General features: G+C 38.9%; 1 protein-coding gene across 2 annotated transcripts in view; it reads right to left on the bottom strand.

Annotated features, from left to right (window-relative positions):
* Positions 1-10,949, bottom strand: part of usp34 (ubiquitin specific peptidase 34) — a 54,443-nt gene extending 43,494 nt beyond the window's left edge. For both annotated transcript variants that reach the window (XM_086294672.1, XM_086294673.1), the window contains exons 1-2: positions 10,596-10,949; positions 1,298-1,388 (exon numbers count right to left, since the gene is read on the bottom strand). In XM_086294672.1, coding sequence (XP_086150798.1) covers positions 1,298-1,388; positions 10,596-10,638 — 134 coding nt within the window. In that variant the 5' untranslated portion in view covers positions 10,639-10,949. The remainder of the gene's footprint in view (positions 1-1,297; positions 1,389-10,595) is intronic.
* Positions 10,950-13,776: the final 2,827 nt, after the last annotated feature.

Here is a 13,776-nt window from a genome sequence, read left to right as displayed (position 1 = left end):
TTTTGAGTTATTACAAATCAGAACAGACAGGACCAGGGGACAGGAAAGAGAAAGATAGAGGTTGGGAAAACACTTAATAGAAGGAGAAGGGAAGAAAAATAGAGGAGAAGAGGGATAGAGAAAGAGAAGACAACGAAAATCTGTTTGATCACCAGCTGAGAGAAAAAGAAAAAAGGCAAAAAGAGGACAACAGTGTCAGGAAAACCACAGCAACCACCAATATAAGCATCAGTAACAATAAATAATAAATCTTGAAGGAGCAGCATACAGTACTAATAATGCATGAGGTTTAGAGGCAGCAGCCAACCAAGACAGTGTGTGTCTGTGAGTACCTGTTTGTACACCTGTGTGAACACTTGTGTCACATCTGTGACTATGAGTGCGCTTATGTTCAGAAGATTTCTCCATGCAAGTATTTTCTAATGGTGACCCTGCAACTGCCTCTGTGTGCACACAACCATCAAGTCACTAAGCTCCTGGACCAGGCACCCAGGAATATTCTGCTTAGGTGGACAGGTGTCTGTCCCCCTCAGGGAAGACCTGCAACTAAGCAGGTAGCTGAAATCCTTCGATTAGATTCTCCTCAAACAAGTGTATTGACTGTCATGTTACATTACATTAGGGTAGAAGGAAGTTCAGCTTTAAATTTCTTAACAAATTCTAGAAAAATAAAGTACTTGTGAGTGGAAATAAACTGTTGAAGTATGAAGTAAAAGTATTGATTTATCAGGAAGCCTGCTATTTTAACTCTAGAAAGACTAAAGAATTACTCAGAGAACGGCACAAATCAGAAAAGAAAAGAGTTTTTGGTAGTGTTGGATGAATGATTTAACAACTCTGGGATGTTCAGTTCAATCACCAAATATAAGCAAATGATAAACTACAGTCCTTCTATATAAGGCACTTTTGTCATCAGCTGACCTCGACCATCACCCAGATTAGACCGTGTTCTTCTCTCACAAACGAGGAATGCTTCTCTTTGGAAATAAAAGTTATGTAGCCTCTCCTCTCTGACGCACACACACACTTATTTAAAAGCCTTGTTTGTTAATTGTTTACAGTAATAAAGCATAAATCTACAAATACAGTACCAATGGGCCAAAAAGTCTGACCCACAGTGTAAGAAAAATACTACGCTGAACACCAACAAACCAACAAGAACAATTCAGCAGCTAGTGAAGGGATTCAATTTCAGATATTTCAATCTTACCAAAAAAGAAGAAGAAGAAAAAACCCCACACCACACACACAATGAAGAAAAGCAGAAGCATGATGACTGATTTTCTGAAGCACTGACCTCTGAGTCCAGGAGCTGATGTAGCCCAGCACTCGGAGAGCATGTTCCTTCTTCAGCTGAAAGCTTCCTTCGCTGCTGTCTGCATCTGATACTGAGGAGAAACAGTACAGAATACTTATCAGAGAACAGCTAGACAATTCCCTTCGATTTACTACAATCAGAATCCAACCAATGTAGGATTCTTAAGGACGATACCAAGAGCAATATCCAACGATTTAAAAAAAAAAAAAAGAAAAAAGAAAAAATATGCAAGATATCAACTGACATTTTATTTTTCCTTTCAGACACACAAAGCATAAACACATATGCCAAACATTTGTTATTGAAGTTACTTATGAGTCATTAATATGATATGACAAAATGTAAAACTCAGCACCAAGTCTCCAACATCATAAATGTTATGTGCCAATGTATGAACACACTGTTGATGGATGCTACCATAATATTTTTGCTGACTTGATAAAACACCTACAGAGCACAAAAAGATCATAGTGAAGTTTCCCCACACTGTTGTTGGTCTTCTTAAGTCGCCTGTGCAAGTCTTTGTGTGTGTGTGTGTGTGTGTGTGTGTGTGTGTGTGTGTGTGTGTGTGTGTGTGTGTGTGTGTGTGTGTGTGTATATATATATCTAATATGGTAAATCTGGATAAATTCAAGGGCAATATTTAAACAGTAGATCAAGACCCCCAAGTTTCCATCTGCCTTGTTTATGTCTTTTCTTTCTATTCTAAAATGTAAAACAATTCAAAAAATTAAAAGAGGAGGACAACATCAGAATACCACCTTTATCATTTAATTACCACCGAGTATTGATATTAGCTTAAAAAGGATTCTATCAGATTTGGAGTCCAGATTGAAACATGTTAAACACTGGCACCATACTTGGACTGTGTCTAAAGTTTCTGTCCTTGTATTCAGTTCCACCCAGCTCAGGGGATTCAAGTGCCTTCTGCTGAATTGCTGACCTCCTTTGGCAGCCAAAACAGACAAAAAGTGTCAACAATAAGAGTTTAATAACCCATCTCAGCAGGACTCCTCAATCAACCTGAAGTGAATGTCCTCAGCTCTGTATGTGAACAGAAACTCCTCAGAGGCTTCAGGAACAAGATCGAGCCCGCACTATTTCGAGATGGGATGAGGGATGTCATTTTGCTGCTTTCAGCTCAGCATGGATATAGATATAAAGCAGGAGAACACCTGCACTGTGTGATCACACTCCTCAGCAGTGACTAACATTCAGTCACACTGGAAGCATTTTAACACGAATGTTCCAGGTGTGACACTATAACACATGCATTTCAACTAAAATGTATTTTTGAAAGGAAACAGAGGTTAAATGCTATTGGCAACAATACTCAGCTAGGCTGTGACATTAAGGCTACGTTCACACTGCAGGTCTTAATGCTCAATTCCAATTTTTTGATCGAATCCGATTTTTTTTGTCTGCTTGTTCACACTACAAATAAAATGTGACAGCAAACGCGCTCTAGTGTGAACCCTCAAAGCGGCCGCATGCGCAAAAGAAGACGTCACACACAACGCGCTCTGTTTAGACCCAGTTTCCCAATTTTGCTTTAAGTTATAAAGTTATTTTGTTATTTACATATGGCCAAATAACTACTATACTACTACTATCCTTATAGCTGTTTTAGAGAGGAGCAGTGCGTCTACACTGGATAGCCAAGAAGCCTTCACGATGTCTCCTCGGGCGCTTCTCCTGCGCTGATAATTGCCGTCTGTCTTGTGTCAGTGACGTAAAAGACGGACTCAATGCGACATGGCCATTCAAACAGCAGTCGCTGTATGTATCGGATTCAGTACCACATACGAAAGTGACCCAGGTCGGATTTGAAAATATCGGATTTGTGCCGTTCACACTGCGATACCATGAATGGGTCAATATGGGTCAAAAAAGTCAGATTGATGCGCTTTCGCCTGCAGTGTGAACGTAGCCTTAAACAATGCTCACTTCGTACAAAAATGATCACCGACGTCATTACAGTCACTGGATATTCTCTTTTTCAGGCCACTCTCAGAAAACTCAGCCCAATCTATGTGGTGCATACAATCATGCCAAATTTAATAATATAGTGAATAAAATATTGTGTTAACAATAAAACCTTTACCTTTGTGCCTCGGTATATTAGCTGATATTTTCAAAGATAAGTGTTTCAAGTTAAAGTTAAAATAAATTGGGTATATTCAGTCTTGATATTGGCAGAATGTCCCCCACTGTATCTCTTTATCTCTCTTCTTGTGCAGTTCTTCTGTTCTGTGTGTTACACAACACAGCTAGCAAATACTGTTATACCTAGTGGATAACGTTACATTAATCTTGTGCAGCATCACCATCTCTCCATCCTATGACTCTTGGTATTTACAGTCCTGTCAGCGCACAGCCTTCATTGGTAGTCATATCAATCTCTGGTTTTGAGGTTGATTATCACTGGCCTGGGTCTGAATGCCTCTTTAGTCAATCTACTCACCACTCAAAATGTCGAAGTGAAACTTATAAAGTTTGTTAACAATAACCATGGAGAAGCTAACCCTGGCCATCAGCGACATACCAATACAGCATCCCAACAATGATAAAGATGCTTTGGTAATCTAGCAACAATAAAAGACAGATGCTCTTTTTGAAAAACTGCTCTCTGTGGTCACAGACCCTTTGCTTGTCTATTAGAAATTAATCAATACTGCCATACAGAGGAATAAACCATGTAACTATGACTTTAGCAGTACAGCCCAATCCTAGATTAGAGTATATGACTGTGAGTTAAGAATTTGTGTGGTTCAGAATTTGGGTGTAAACATTTGCTTTCCATTTTACAGAGAGGTAGAGATAAACAAAAGCAATACTGGTGGCTTCTACAAATCACGCACACTGTAAGTGCCGCCTTGTCCTACGGCCCTACAAGGCGGTAGGACAAACTACGAGCACACTTCCTTCTGCATCTTCAACGTGATTAAGACAATTTTGTTGAGTTTCCTACCTACTTTCTTGAACCATTTTGTTCATTACTACTATTACTACTTAGAGCTTTCATCTAAAAGGCAAAGTGTCCAAAAAATTATTTTTTTAAGAAACCACACAGATTAGTTGTGTAAAGAAACATCAGTTAAATAAAGATCAGTGCAGTAAAGAGAGTTTCTGTTTCTCTCTCACACATACACATTGATGCAAATCTGAGGTCAAAGGTCACCCACAGTCACAGCACATGGATCTGCCCGTCTAGCTGACAGAGCTGTCACAGCTGACAGCACCCTGCTGGCGAACCATCCATCTCACCCCTACATAATGGTCACACTACTGTGTATCAGCTGGGTTGTAAAATCTTCTTCCCCCCCCCTCTCCATTCCCTATAATAAGCCAAAGAAAAAGTTCAGCAGTTGCCATGGTGAAGTGGTGAAAGGCCAGCATCAGCAGTAATCTGTTTAAACCATGTGGAAGTATATGGCGTATCAGCACACAGCAAATATTAACCTTCATTTAACTTCAATACAAGAATAAAATGTGAGACTTCTTAAAAGAAGTTAAATCCACAAAACCCTTTGTTAGCCAAGTAAAACAGGCTCAATACTTTAACTATACGTTTACATGCATAGCCACCCTTGAAAAGGCCCGTTTTAATCCAGAACTGTGATGTATTACAGTAGCGTTGTGGTTTAGGTGCAGAGAGCCAGGTACTTTATCTACACTGGTAATGCACAGCTTTAGTCTGCACAAAATCACCAGCTAATTGTATTCACACACAGCTGGAGTTTAAAACTATGAGCCACTGCCAACATTAACATAACATTAGCTTACTGATCTTAGCTGAACAGCACAAGGTTCTATACTAAATTACAAAGCTAAAAGCTACAATACAGTGAATTATAGAAATGGGATCAACTGCAGCAGGCAAAACCTACATGTACTAAATGTCCACGGAACATAGCAGAGTGATGAGATTTTAAGGTAATTATAAGAAGATTGTGAAAGCTGATGTTTGTTTGTTTTTTAATATTTCGAGAATAATCAAACTTCTTCTTATGATAAGGTTATGGTTTCAATTCTTAATATCACTCCTTTCACTAGTATTGAACCTTAAGAGATGTGTGAACATCTAACTTCTTTGTTTACGAAATTGCACAAATGAGAGCTGGGCGATAGAACAATAACGATATGTATTGCGAAATAACTTTTTCTCGATAGAAAAGTTAAACCATTGTGATAGGCCTCATCTCTCCTGTCCTCAAAAAAGAACAGCCAATCCAAATTGACTAGCGCAGAGCCGAACCAATCACAGCCGCAGCGTCACGTCACGTGACTTGTTACGTACAGCACAAGTGCCAAGCCGCACATGTGTATTTGTTTGGGAAGCAGCCAGCCGCCGTGCCGCCCGGGTATTGGAGGAAATGAGTGTGCTGACTAGAGAAACATCAACCGAGCGTGACCGAAGGTTACCGAAGAGAAAACAGATGATGGTTCCAATGCCGGAGATTGTCGAACGGAAGAGCCATAGAAGTTCCGTAGTGTGAAGGTATTTCGGCTATTTCAAGTCTGACAAAAAACAGAGTAGCATGCACTGTAAATGTGCCGAAAGCAAGTCTGGAAATACAATAAAGCGGTGCAGCTCAATCTGACTGGAAGCGCTAATTCGTCATTCGGCTTTTGTCAGACTAAAGTAACTGTTAAAACTGTTTGAAAAGCTCAGCTATACAACAAGGAGAGATTGAGAATTTCCTTTTAGTTCTCAGTTTATTTGATATTGACAAAAGTTTTTGTCTGTTCTTCTGTAAAACAAACTAAGATTTATTTTTAGAATTAATATTTTGTTTCTAAGTGGAATTGACAATTTAGTCTGTTTCGTTTGTTCTATTTTGAAACTTAAACGCTTTAGCGGCTGCCTTTTGTGTAGTTTGCAATATTTGCCTTTATTTATCTGAAAAAGTCTCATGTTCCTTAAGTACATCTACCCTGTTGAACTTATTATGGGAAATAAATATTTAAATAAAAACAAGCTGCTGATTATTTCACATTTTACTTGTGAGCAACGGCACATTTAAATCTTACAAATATAGTTATTTGGCTGATATCGTGATAGATATCGTTATCGCCTGAAATGAAAAAAAACATATTGTGATATGAAAAAATCTTATATCGCCCAGCTCTAGCACAAATTAGAGCCAATATGTTCCTCCTCTGCTTTGACTCTTCATAAAGTGTGAGCTGCTCTGCTGCTTTTAGCAGTCTGAGCCTGTTTCTCTCATTGGTAAAGAAAATTATAACTTAGCTTAAGCCAGCTTCTTGTCCCAGTCTCACTGATGTAGTCTGCTTTTTAAAAGCTCTGGGAAACTACTGGGCCAAATATTAAAACTATTATTAACACCAGTCTCACTTCTGGAATTGTGCCTGCTTACTTTAAACAAGCTGTGATGCAACCTCTCATTATACAAAACAAATTTGGATCCTTCTGTTGTCTCTAGTTTTAGGCCTTAGTGTTTTTTCTGGCTCTTAAATCAGAATAATACTGATATGTTCTTACCTTCTATTTATTGTTTTATTAATTAAACCGTGTGGTGTTTTCTGCCTTATATAGCACTCTGTAAAACTATTGTGTTAAAAAATTTACCTTTAAATAAAATTGGATTGAATAAACTGGAAGTGAAGGGAGATGCAGAAATTGTAGTGACTCCAATCATTTGTCATATCTGTATTTTTACGGTAACATTTTTAAGACAATAGTGCATTTCCAGCTTTTGGGGAATGGTCTGGGTTTAGCCCTTTCCTGTTTCAACATAACAATGTCCCCAAAGGCAAGCCCACAAAGAGCAGTTTTTCTCACTTTGCTGTATAAGAGCGTATAGTTCGACCCCAGCAAGCACCTCTGGGATCGAATGAAAATGCAACCTTTGACTAGTATCTGTTCTTTAACTCGCACATTAAGGAAATATCTAGTATTGCATTGTGTTCTTTCATTTGTGCAATATTGCTAAAATTACAAACATCCTAAAAAACTAATCCATGTGACTTCTTCACATTAGCAGGCTGTTCTAAAGCCCCCAGAATACTGACAGGGTCTAGAAACAGATTACATAATACCTTCTCTTCACCGACTCCCTATTTAATCCACAATTGAATTTGAAATCCATAAAAACATATAAAGTCATAAATGATGATGAACCATCATATCTTTAAGATGTCTTGGTATCATATGATCCCAATGGAGCATGTTGCTCCCAGACTGCAGGCTTACATGCAATTCTCACATTTTCCAAAAGTTAGAAAAATAAAAATGCACCTAGTTGTTGCCCTGATTTTTCAGGCTGCTAAGACACAGACACAAAGTAAATTTTGGTATCACTGTTGTCCTTTTCAAAAGTCTATTTATACTTCTCTAAACTAAACCACAACTCTGAAGTTTTCACACTAAAAAAAAAAAAAGCAAGATCTCTGTTTTAGGGGTCCTAGTGTGGCCAATAGACATATACACTGCTGAAACCTAACAATTATATGAGTAAACCATTTGTGGATTTTAGTGCCTCATTTAACAGCAAAATAAACAACATGTGCTTTGGTTCCTCAATATGTAAGTATCTGACTTCTTTACCAGACGCCCACAGCAACTTTGAAAACAGCTCTTTAACCACCGTCCTGAACACACAAAACTCAGGTTATGTTCCCAGTTCAAAACTGTTCAACCTCTACTCATAAACCTCTACTACACTTAAGTGCAATAATCTTTTCTGGCATCGTTGTATTTTTACTCAGTTGTATATAGCATTCGTATTCTATTTTTATCTTATTGTATATTTTTATTCTATTTTATTCTACTGTATATAGTATATTATTTTATTCTATTCTGTACAGCTGTGTACTGTATTTATTCTTATTGTATTGTAATTTTTGCGTCATAACTTTTGCACTGTCCACTTCCTGCTGTGACAAAACAAATTTCCCACGTGTGGGACTAATAAAGGTTATCTTATCTTATCAATGCAAATTTGCAATTTGGTCTGATCACTGACAATGAAACACCTTACAGGTTTCAAATGGCACGTTTGGCAGACTGCTGTGAGAAGAGCAGCCTGGTCCTTAAAACTTATAAAAACCAATGAACTGATCGAAGACTGGGAATAGGAACAGGAAGTATAGCCCACCTGCCCCTTCACATATGTGGCAAAGTAGTAGAGACTGAAGTTCCTTGGATTTAACTTGCCCAAACCTTTGACTTGGACATTCAAAACCCAAAGCCTGGTCAAAAAAGTCCAAAGACTATTTTTCCTAAAATATCTGAAACAAGCACAGCTCTCTGAAAAACTTCGGCTAGCATTCAATAGAACCACGACTGACAGTATCCTTACAAACTGGATCACGCTGTGATACAGAGTCTGCACAGCTGCTAAGCTGAAGCCTCTACACAGTGTAATGAAGACTGCAAAGCATGTGATGGGGTTGGAACTCCCAAAGCCAGAAGACATTTACATCAACCATCTGTGGAAGAAGGCTGAAAGCATCATGTCAGTCACTTCACACACCCTCTATTTGATCTTTTGCCACCAGGCAAACGATGCAGATCAATAATATCCCATACAAACAAACTGAGGAACAGCTTTTTCCTGACCAGCTGTGGCCTTCGCCAACCCCCAATACACTACAATAACTTGCACTGCCAAGAACTTTAAGGACTATCCTTATATACCCTATATATACACACACATATATATATTCATCTTAATCTGGAGTAATAATCTATTATTATTATTCATTTATTATTGTTTTTTCCAATAGGATAGGCTCTCTTTTGCGGGATGCCAGTCTATATTAAATTTACTTGCATAACCACAATAAAGTTTACTCTGTTCTATTCTATGAAAGCAGTTAAAGGTCTGCCTGTGCATTTGTACTGTAGTATATTTCTAAAAGTCTCCCTAAAAGGAGTTTTTCCTGGCTATTATTCGGCTGTTATGACAGCATTCAATTGTCACTCATGTCTGTAGTGTTTTCACTTTGAGTAATACACTCCACAGCTAAACCCTAAATATTTGGAAACACACGCCGTAAAGTCTTCTTCTTTGAGAGATTACAGCTTGTCAAAAGGAAGTTATCTACATGATCTTCTGTTCCATTTTAAATATGATGTAGCACGCCACGCCGCAGTCAGTCTGTAAAAGGAGCTGTCTCCAGAGCCTCCAGCAGGAGCTTTCAATTCACAGACAAGTTTATGGAACAAGGGAAAACCGCTAACAGTCCGTCTATCAATTTATGTAAAGACTTTGAAAAATGATCGACTTTGTGTTAAAAATCGTTTTCCGATGAGTTTCGGACACCCGTAAAGTCCAGCAAGGCCCAGTTAGCAAGCCTAGATTAACGGCTAAGTTTTTAGCAATAAAAGCAACCTTGTATTTATGTTTGCTTTGCTTAAGCTGACGTTAGCCGTGAGGGTGACATGGAGTTCCGTGGCAAGACAAGAATGACCAACAAAACAAAGAAGAAGTTAAGCTAGTGTGCTAAAAACATTAGTAGAGAACAAATAAGCAAGCTACCGAGGATTAACGGCGTGCTATATGCCAAAATATGCGCCTCGATGCAGCCGTTAATTTGGGGGGGGGGGCTAGCTTAGTTGCGGCTAGCTTAGACTAACATTTTATAGACTTGGCCAAAACACACATAAGAAATACACATGTTCCTCTTCGTGTCAGCACTATTAACCATGGGCGTGTTGTGGAGAAGCAGGCCCATTCAGAACTGTGAATGTGGCCGTCTGCAAAACAATGGGTGGCAGCGGAGAGGACAGCTAGCAGACTGACCTGACAAACACATCAAACAAAGTCAGCCTGCTCGCTAGCTGCACTAGCTAACTTCCAAACCCGAGTAACGCGCTTTTTAACAACATCGACATCTTTCAAAATATCTTATGTACTCCCTGTCCAACAGATTTGAAGTATTTTAACACAAGGCTGTAATGTCATGCAGAAATCCGACTGAATTAATTAGATATTTGAAGCTAGAGTTTTGTGAGCAGTGTTTGACGGGCCCAAAACTGACTGCCAATGTGAAAGAGAAAATGGCATTTGTATTTATACCAAAGCAATGCTGTCTCACATGAAAATACTACTGCAAAATAAGCTGCTGAAATGTCATTGTTTCCAGTGTCTTATGGCTGGATGTAAAGGACAGCTAACCAAGAAAGCACACAAAGTTACATTTAGTTAGCCAACAAGCTAACATGCTTCCATCAAGCTTCAGTGGACAGCGATGCTAACACCAAGCAGCTAGTTCAGCTTTACGTAAATGACACGATTTGTTTACTTACTTTCATTTAAAACCTCCACCAGCTCGGCGCAGTTTTCACACATTGTTCATGAAGAGGCAAACTAAGTACACCAACTCAAACCATTGCACTGGAAACAGTTTTTGGCTGGCAGTTAGTTGTTTTGAGGATAAAAGGGCCCACTGGAAGGAGTAATTGGTGAAGGTTATTCCACTAAATAAAACCAGGAGGAGCAGTGAAGTGCAGAACGGGATTTGCATCCAAACGAATTTGATGTACACCAAAAATAAAGAGGCTCTGTAAGGAAGAGATCGAGTCAGTCTCCAATCTGTGCGATACTTCAGAGCGCAGGCAGAGCAGCCATGTTGGAAAAGGAGGGGGGGCGACACAGCATGGAGACCGTTCGGGACTTTACGTCCTCTCTCCACCGCCAGTTCGTTTTTCTTCGGCTGTCTCGCGATAACTTTCAAATGAGGTAATATTCACAACCTCTAATCACAATCTCAAGGGCAAATGGAGTGAAAACAGCATGTTTCCACAAAATATGAATAGTTGGCCCCTCTTTTTAGACAAACACGCTTTGTGTTTCTATATTGTTATAATTTAGGGAAAATATTTATTAAAATGTTAAGATAAGATAAGATAAGATAAGATAAGATAAGATAAGATAAGATAAGATAAGACTTTATTGATCCCACAACGGGGAAATTTTTGCGTCACCTCAGCTCAAGTACAAGTTCCTCTGTTTAAAAATTCAAATACCTTTTAATTCATTAGTTAGTTCATAGTTCATTTGGTTACTTTAGTTGAATTGAATTATTAATGTATTCAGTTCAAAGAGCAGAACATCACACTGTTCGAGCAGTGTCTACATGTGCTCTGTGCATTTATTCTACTACATTTGTGCATACTACTGTATACGTATTGTCTGATATTACAGGTTTTTCTGCGCTGACATTTAAATGTATGTTTATGAAATCACCTTAAAAACCTGGGCAACCCTCTTTATCCTTGTTTTTGACAGAAAAGCATGTTTATTGTTGTTTTCTTTGTAATGACATTAAATGGATCCGAAATATTATAAATGATTAATGTAATCATTAATCATCAATCATTCATGACTTGTAATGGAATATATATGTATATACAGGTTTACAAAGAACCATTTTCATGATGTATGGTTTCGAGACAGTGGTACCAACAAAAAGACAGGAGGCCGAGTTGGAGGTGGTCGAGTTGTGTGGCTGTGGCTACAATGTAGCTTGTCATCCCCAGTGTGTGAATGTGTGTGTGAATGGGTGGATGACTGGATGTGTAAAGTGCTTTGGGGTCCTTAGGGACTAGTAAAGCACTATACAAATACAGGCCATTTACCATTTACCATCCGACTAGGTAAGGCTGAAATGGTTTCAGCATGTGCAGAACTGGGATAGTGGATATTTTGGGGAAAAGATAGTAAATACAGAGCTGTCAGATAGGTGGAAAAGGGGAGGGAGGACCTCATATGTCTTTGCTGGGTTGGTGTGACAGAAGAGGATTATAGGGATAAGCTGAGATGGAAGGAGATTTTAGTTGGTCTCAGCTGTGTCCACCCCAAAAGGAAGCAGCTGGAAAAAGGAAGGCGATAATCTTGCTAACCCAAACCTTGATACTTTTGCAGTACAACTTTTATAGCAGAACCTATTATGCTCATCTCCAGCAATATATTTGTATGTGTGACCCTACTATAGTAGCTTTGCATTGATTAACAGCTAAAAAAATAATCCTTATTTATATTGTACTGGGCCTTGGGGCAGCTGTTTTCTTCCTTCCACCTCCGTTTAATCCAACTTTCCTCTGATTGGTTGACAATCCAAACACCTGCTACAGCCAGAGATGTACATTTTAGATGAACATATAAGGATTTCCCCCTGTATACAAATCCAAAAGTAGAAGAAAAAACAACCTGAAACAGAGAACTTGTTTTTTAAAAAAAGATCTTGGGTGAGCAAGGCTATGTGGCCGGAATGCAGTAGGCCTGGGTTTGAGTCTGACCCGTGGCCCTTTAATACATGTCTCCCCCCTCTCTCTCCCCAATTTCCTGTCTATCATCACTGTCTCTGCCAATAAAAAATCTTTTAAAAAAAGTACAAACTTGTACATAGGCTGACCAAACTATTTAACATGAATATTAGAGCAGCACTTAGCAAACACATCTGATCTCATTGGAAAGTCTTTTATACCTACACTGATATGGAGTGAGTAATGCACCAAGAACAAAAAAATGCTACATCGTTTGATGAAAATGATCAACCTACAAAGTGCTGCTTCAAAGACACCTACAAAATCAAAGTGAAAAAGTATGTGGGTAGCTGGTCCATTTTGCAGAAATTTCATTGCAGCAACTCAAAGTAATGCTCTGCAGTTTGTATGCCTGCCATGACAACATTGGAGAATGCACCTATCTGCTCCCCGAGGAGCTCCTGGACAGTCTTGAGGTGCAGCCTGGTGGCATCATATGTGTGGATGGAAACATAACATTCCACGTGTTGTATAAAATGTAGATCAGGCGTGTGTGGGGCCCAGTCATGCTAGGATGCCAGAGTTGACTCAGTGTTGTTTTTTTCTTTTTTTTTGCCTGTCCCGTTTGGCTCTTTTGCATCAGAATTGTTGTCTAAAGGCAAAGAAAGATGCCCAACGGATTTACTTTACCAAACTGACCATCCCAGCCTTGCCGTAATGGTCCATTTGATTCACCTTTTACTGTTCATTTTATTTTCACTTACTGAATACGGGACAGACTTGACTGGGGGAATGAGGGGGAGAAAGAAAGAGGGAAAGAGAAACAGCTGAGAAGAGGGACGGGGGAGAAGGGCAAAAGACAAAAACCAACAGAACGGGCAGAAAAAAAAATGCATATATCAATCACCTGGATCACCTGCTGAGAAAGAAAAAAGAAAACAAGCAGAAGAGAACAAGAGTAATAGAATAAACAACATCCCAATGATATATGGGAATATGACAGTAAATACTAAATATTAAACATTATTGTGCAGCACATAAGATCAACAGAACACAGTGTGCTTTGAGGTAGGAGCCAAAAAGGGTGTAGTTTGTGGGTGTGATCACCCGTGAGTTGACTCAGTGTTGCTCCTGCAACGAAAGCAACTCATTAACCCCCTCTGCTACCTAACTGACCAGATCAATATTTTAAAAAAAAAATGAATCTAGTTAATTTGATGCT

Source organism: Aulonocara sp. 'chitande type north' Nkhata Bay, linkage group LG6 (assembly GCF_057382095.1).
Source record: "Aulonocara sp. 'chitande type north' Nkhata Bay isolate Kocher_YH1m ecotype deep benthic linkage group LG6, A_spYH_male_GT1.1, whole genome shotgun sequence".
NCBI lineage: Eukaryota > Metazoa > Chordata > Actinopteri > Cichliformes > Cichlidae > Aulonocara > Aulonocara sp. 'chitande type north' Nkhata Bay.
The sequence above is the reverse complement of the archived record's forward strand: the minus strand, read 5'-3'. Positions and strand labels throughout refer to the sequence as shown.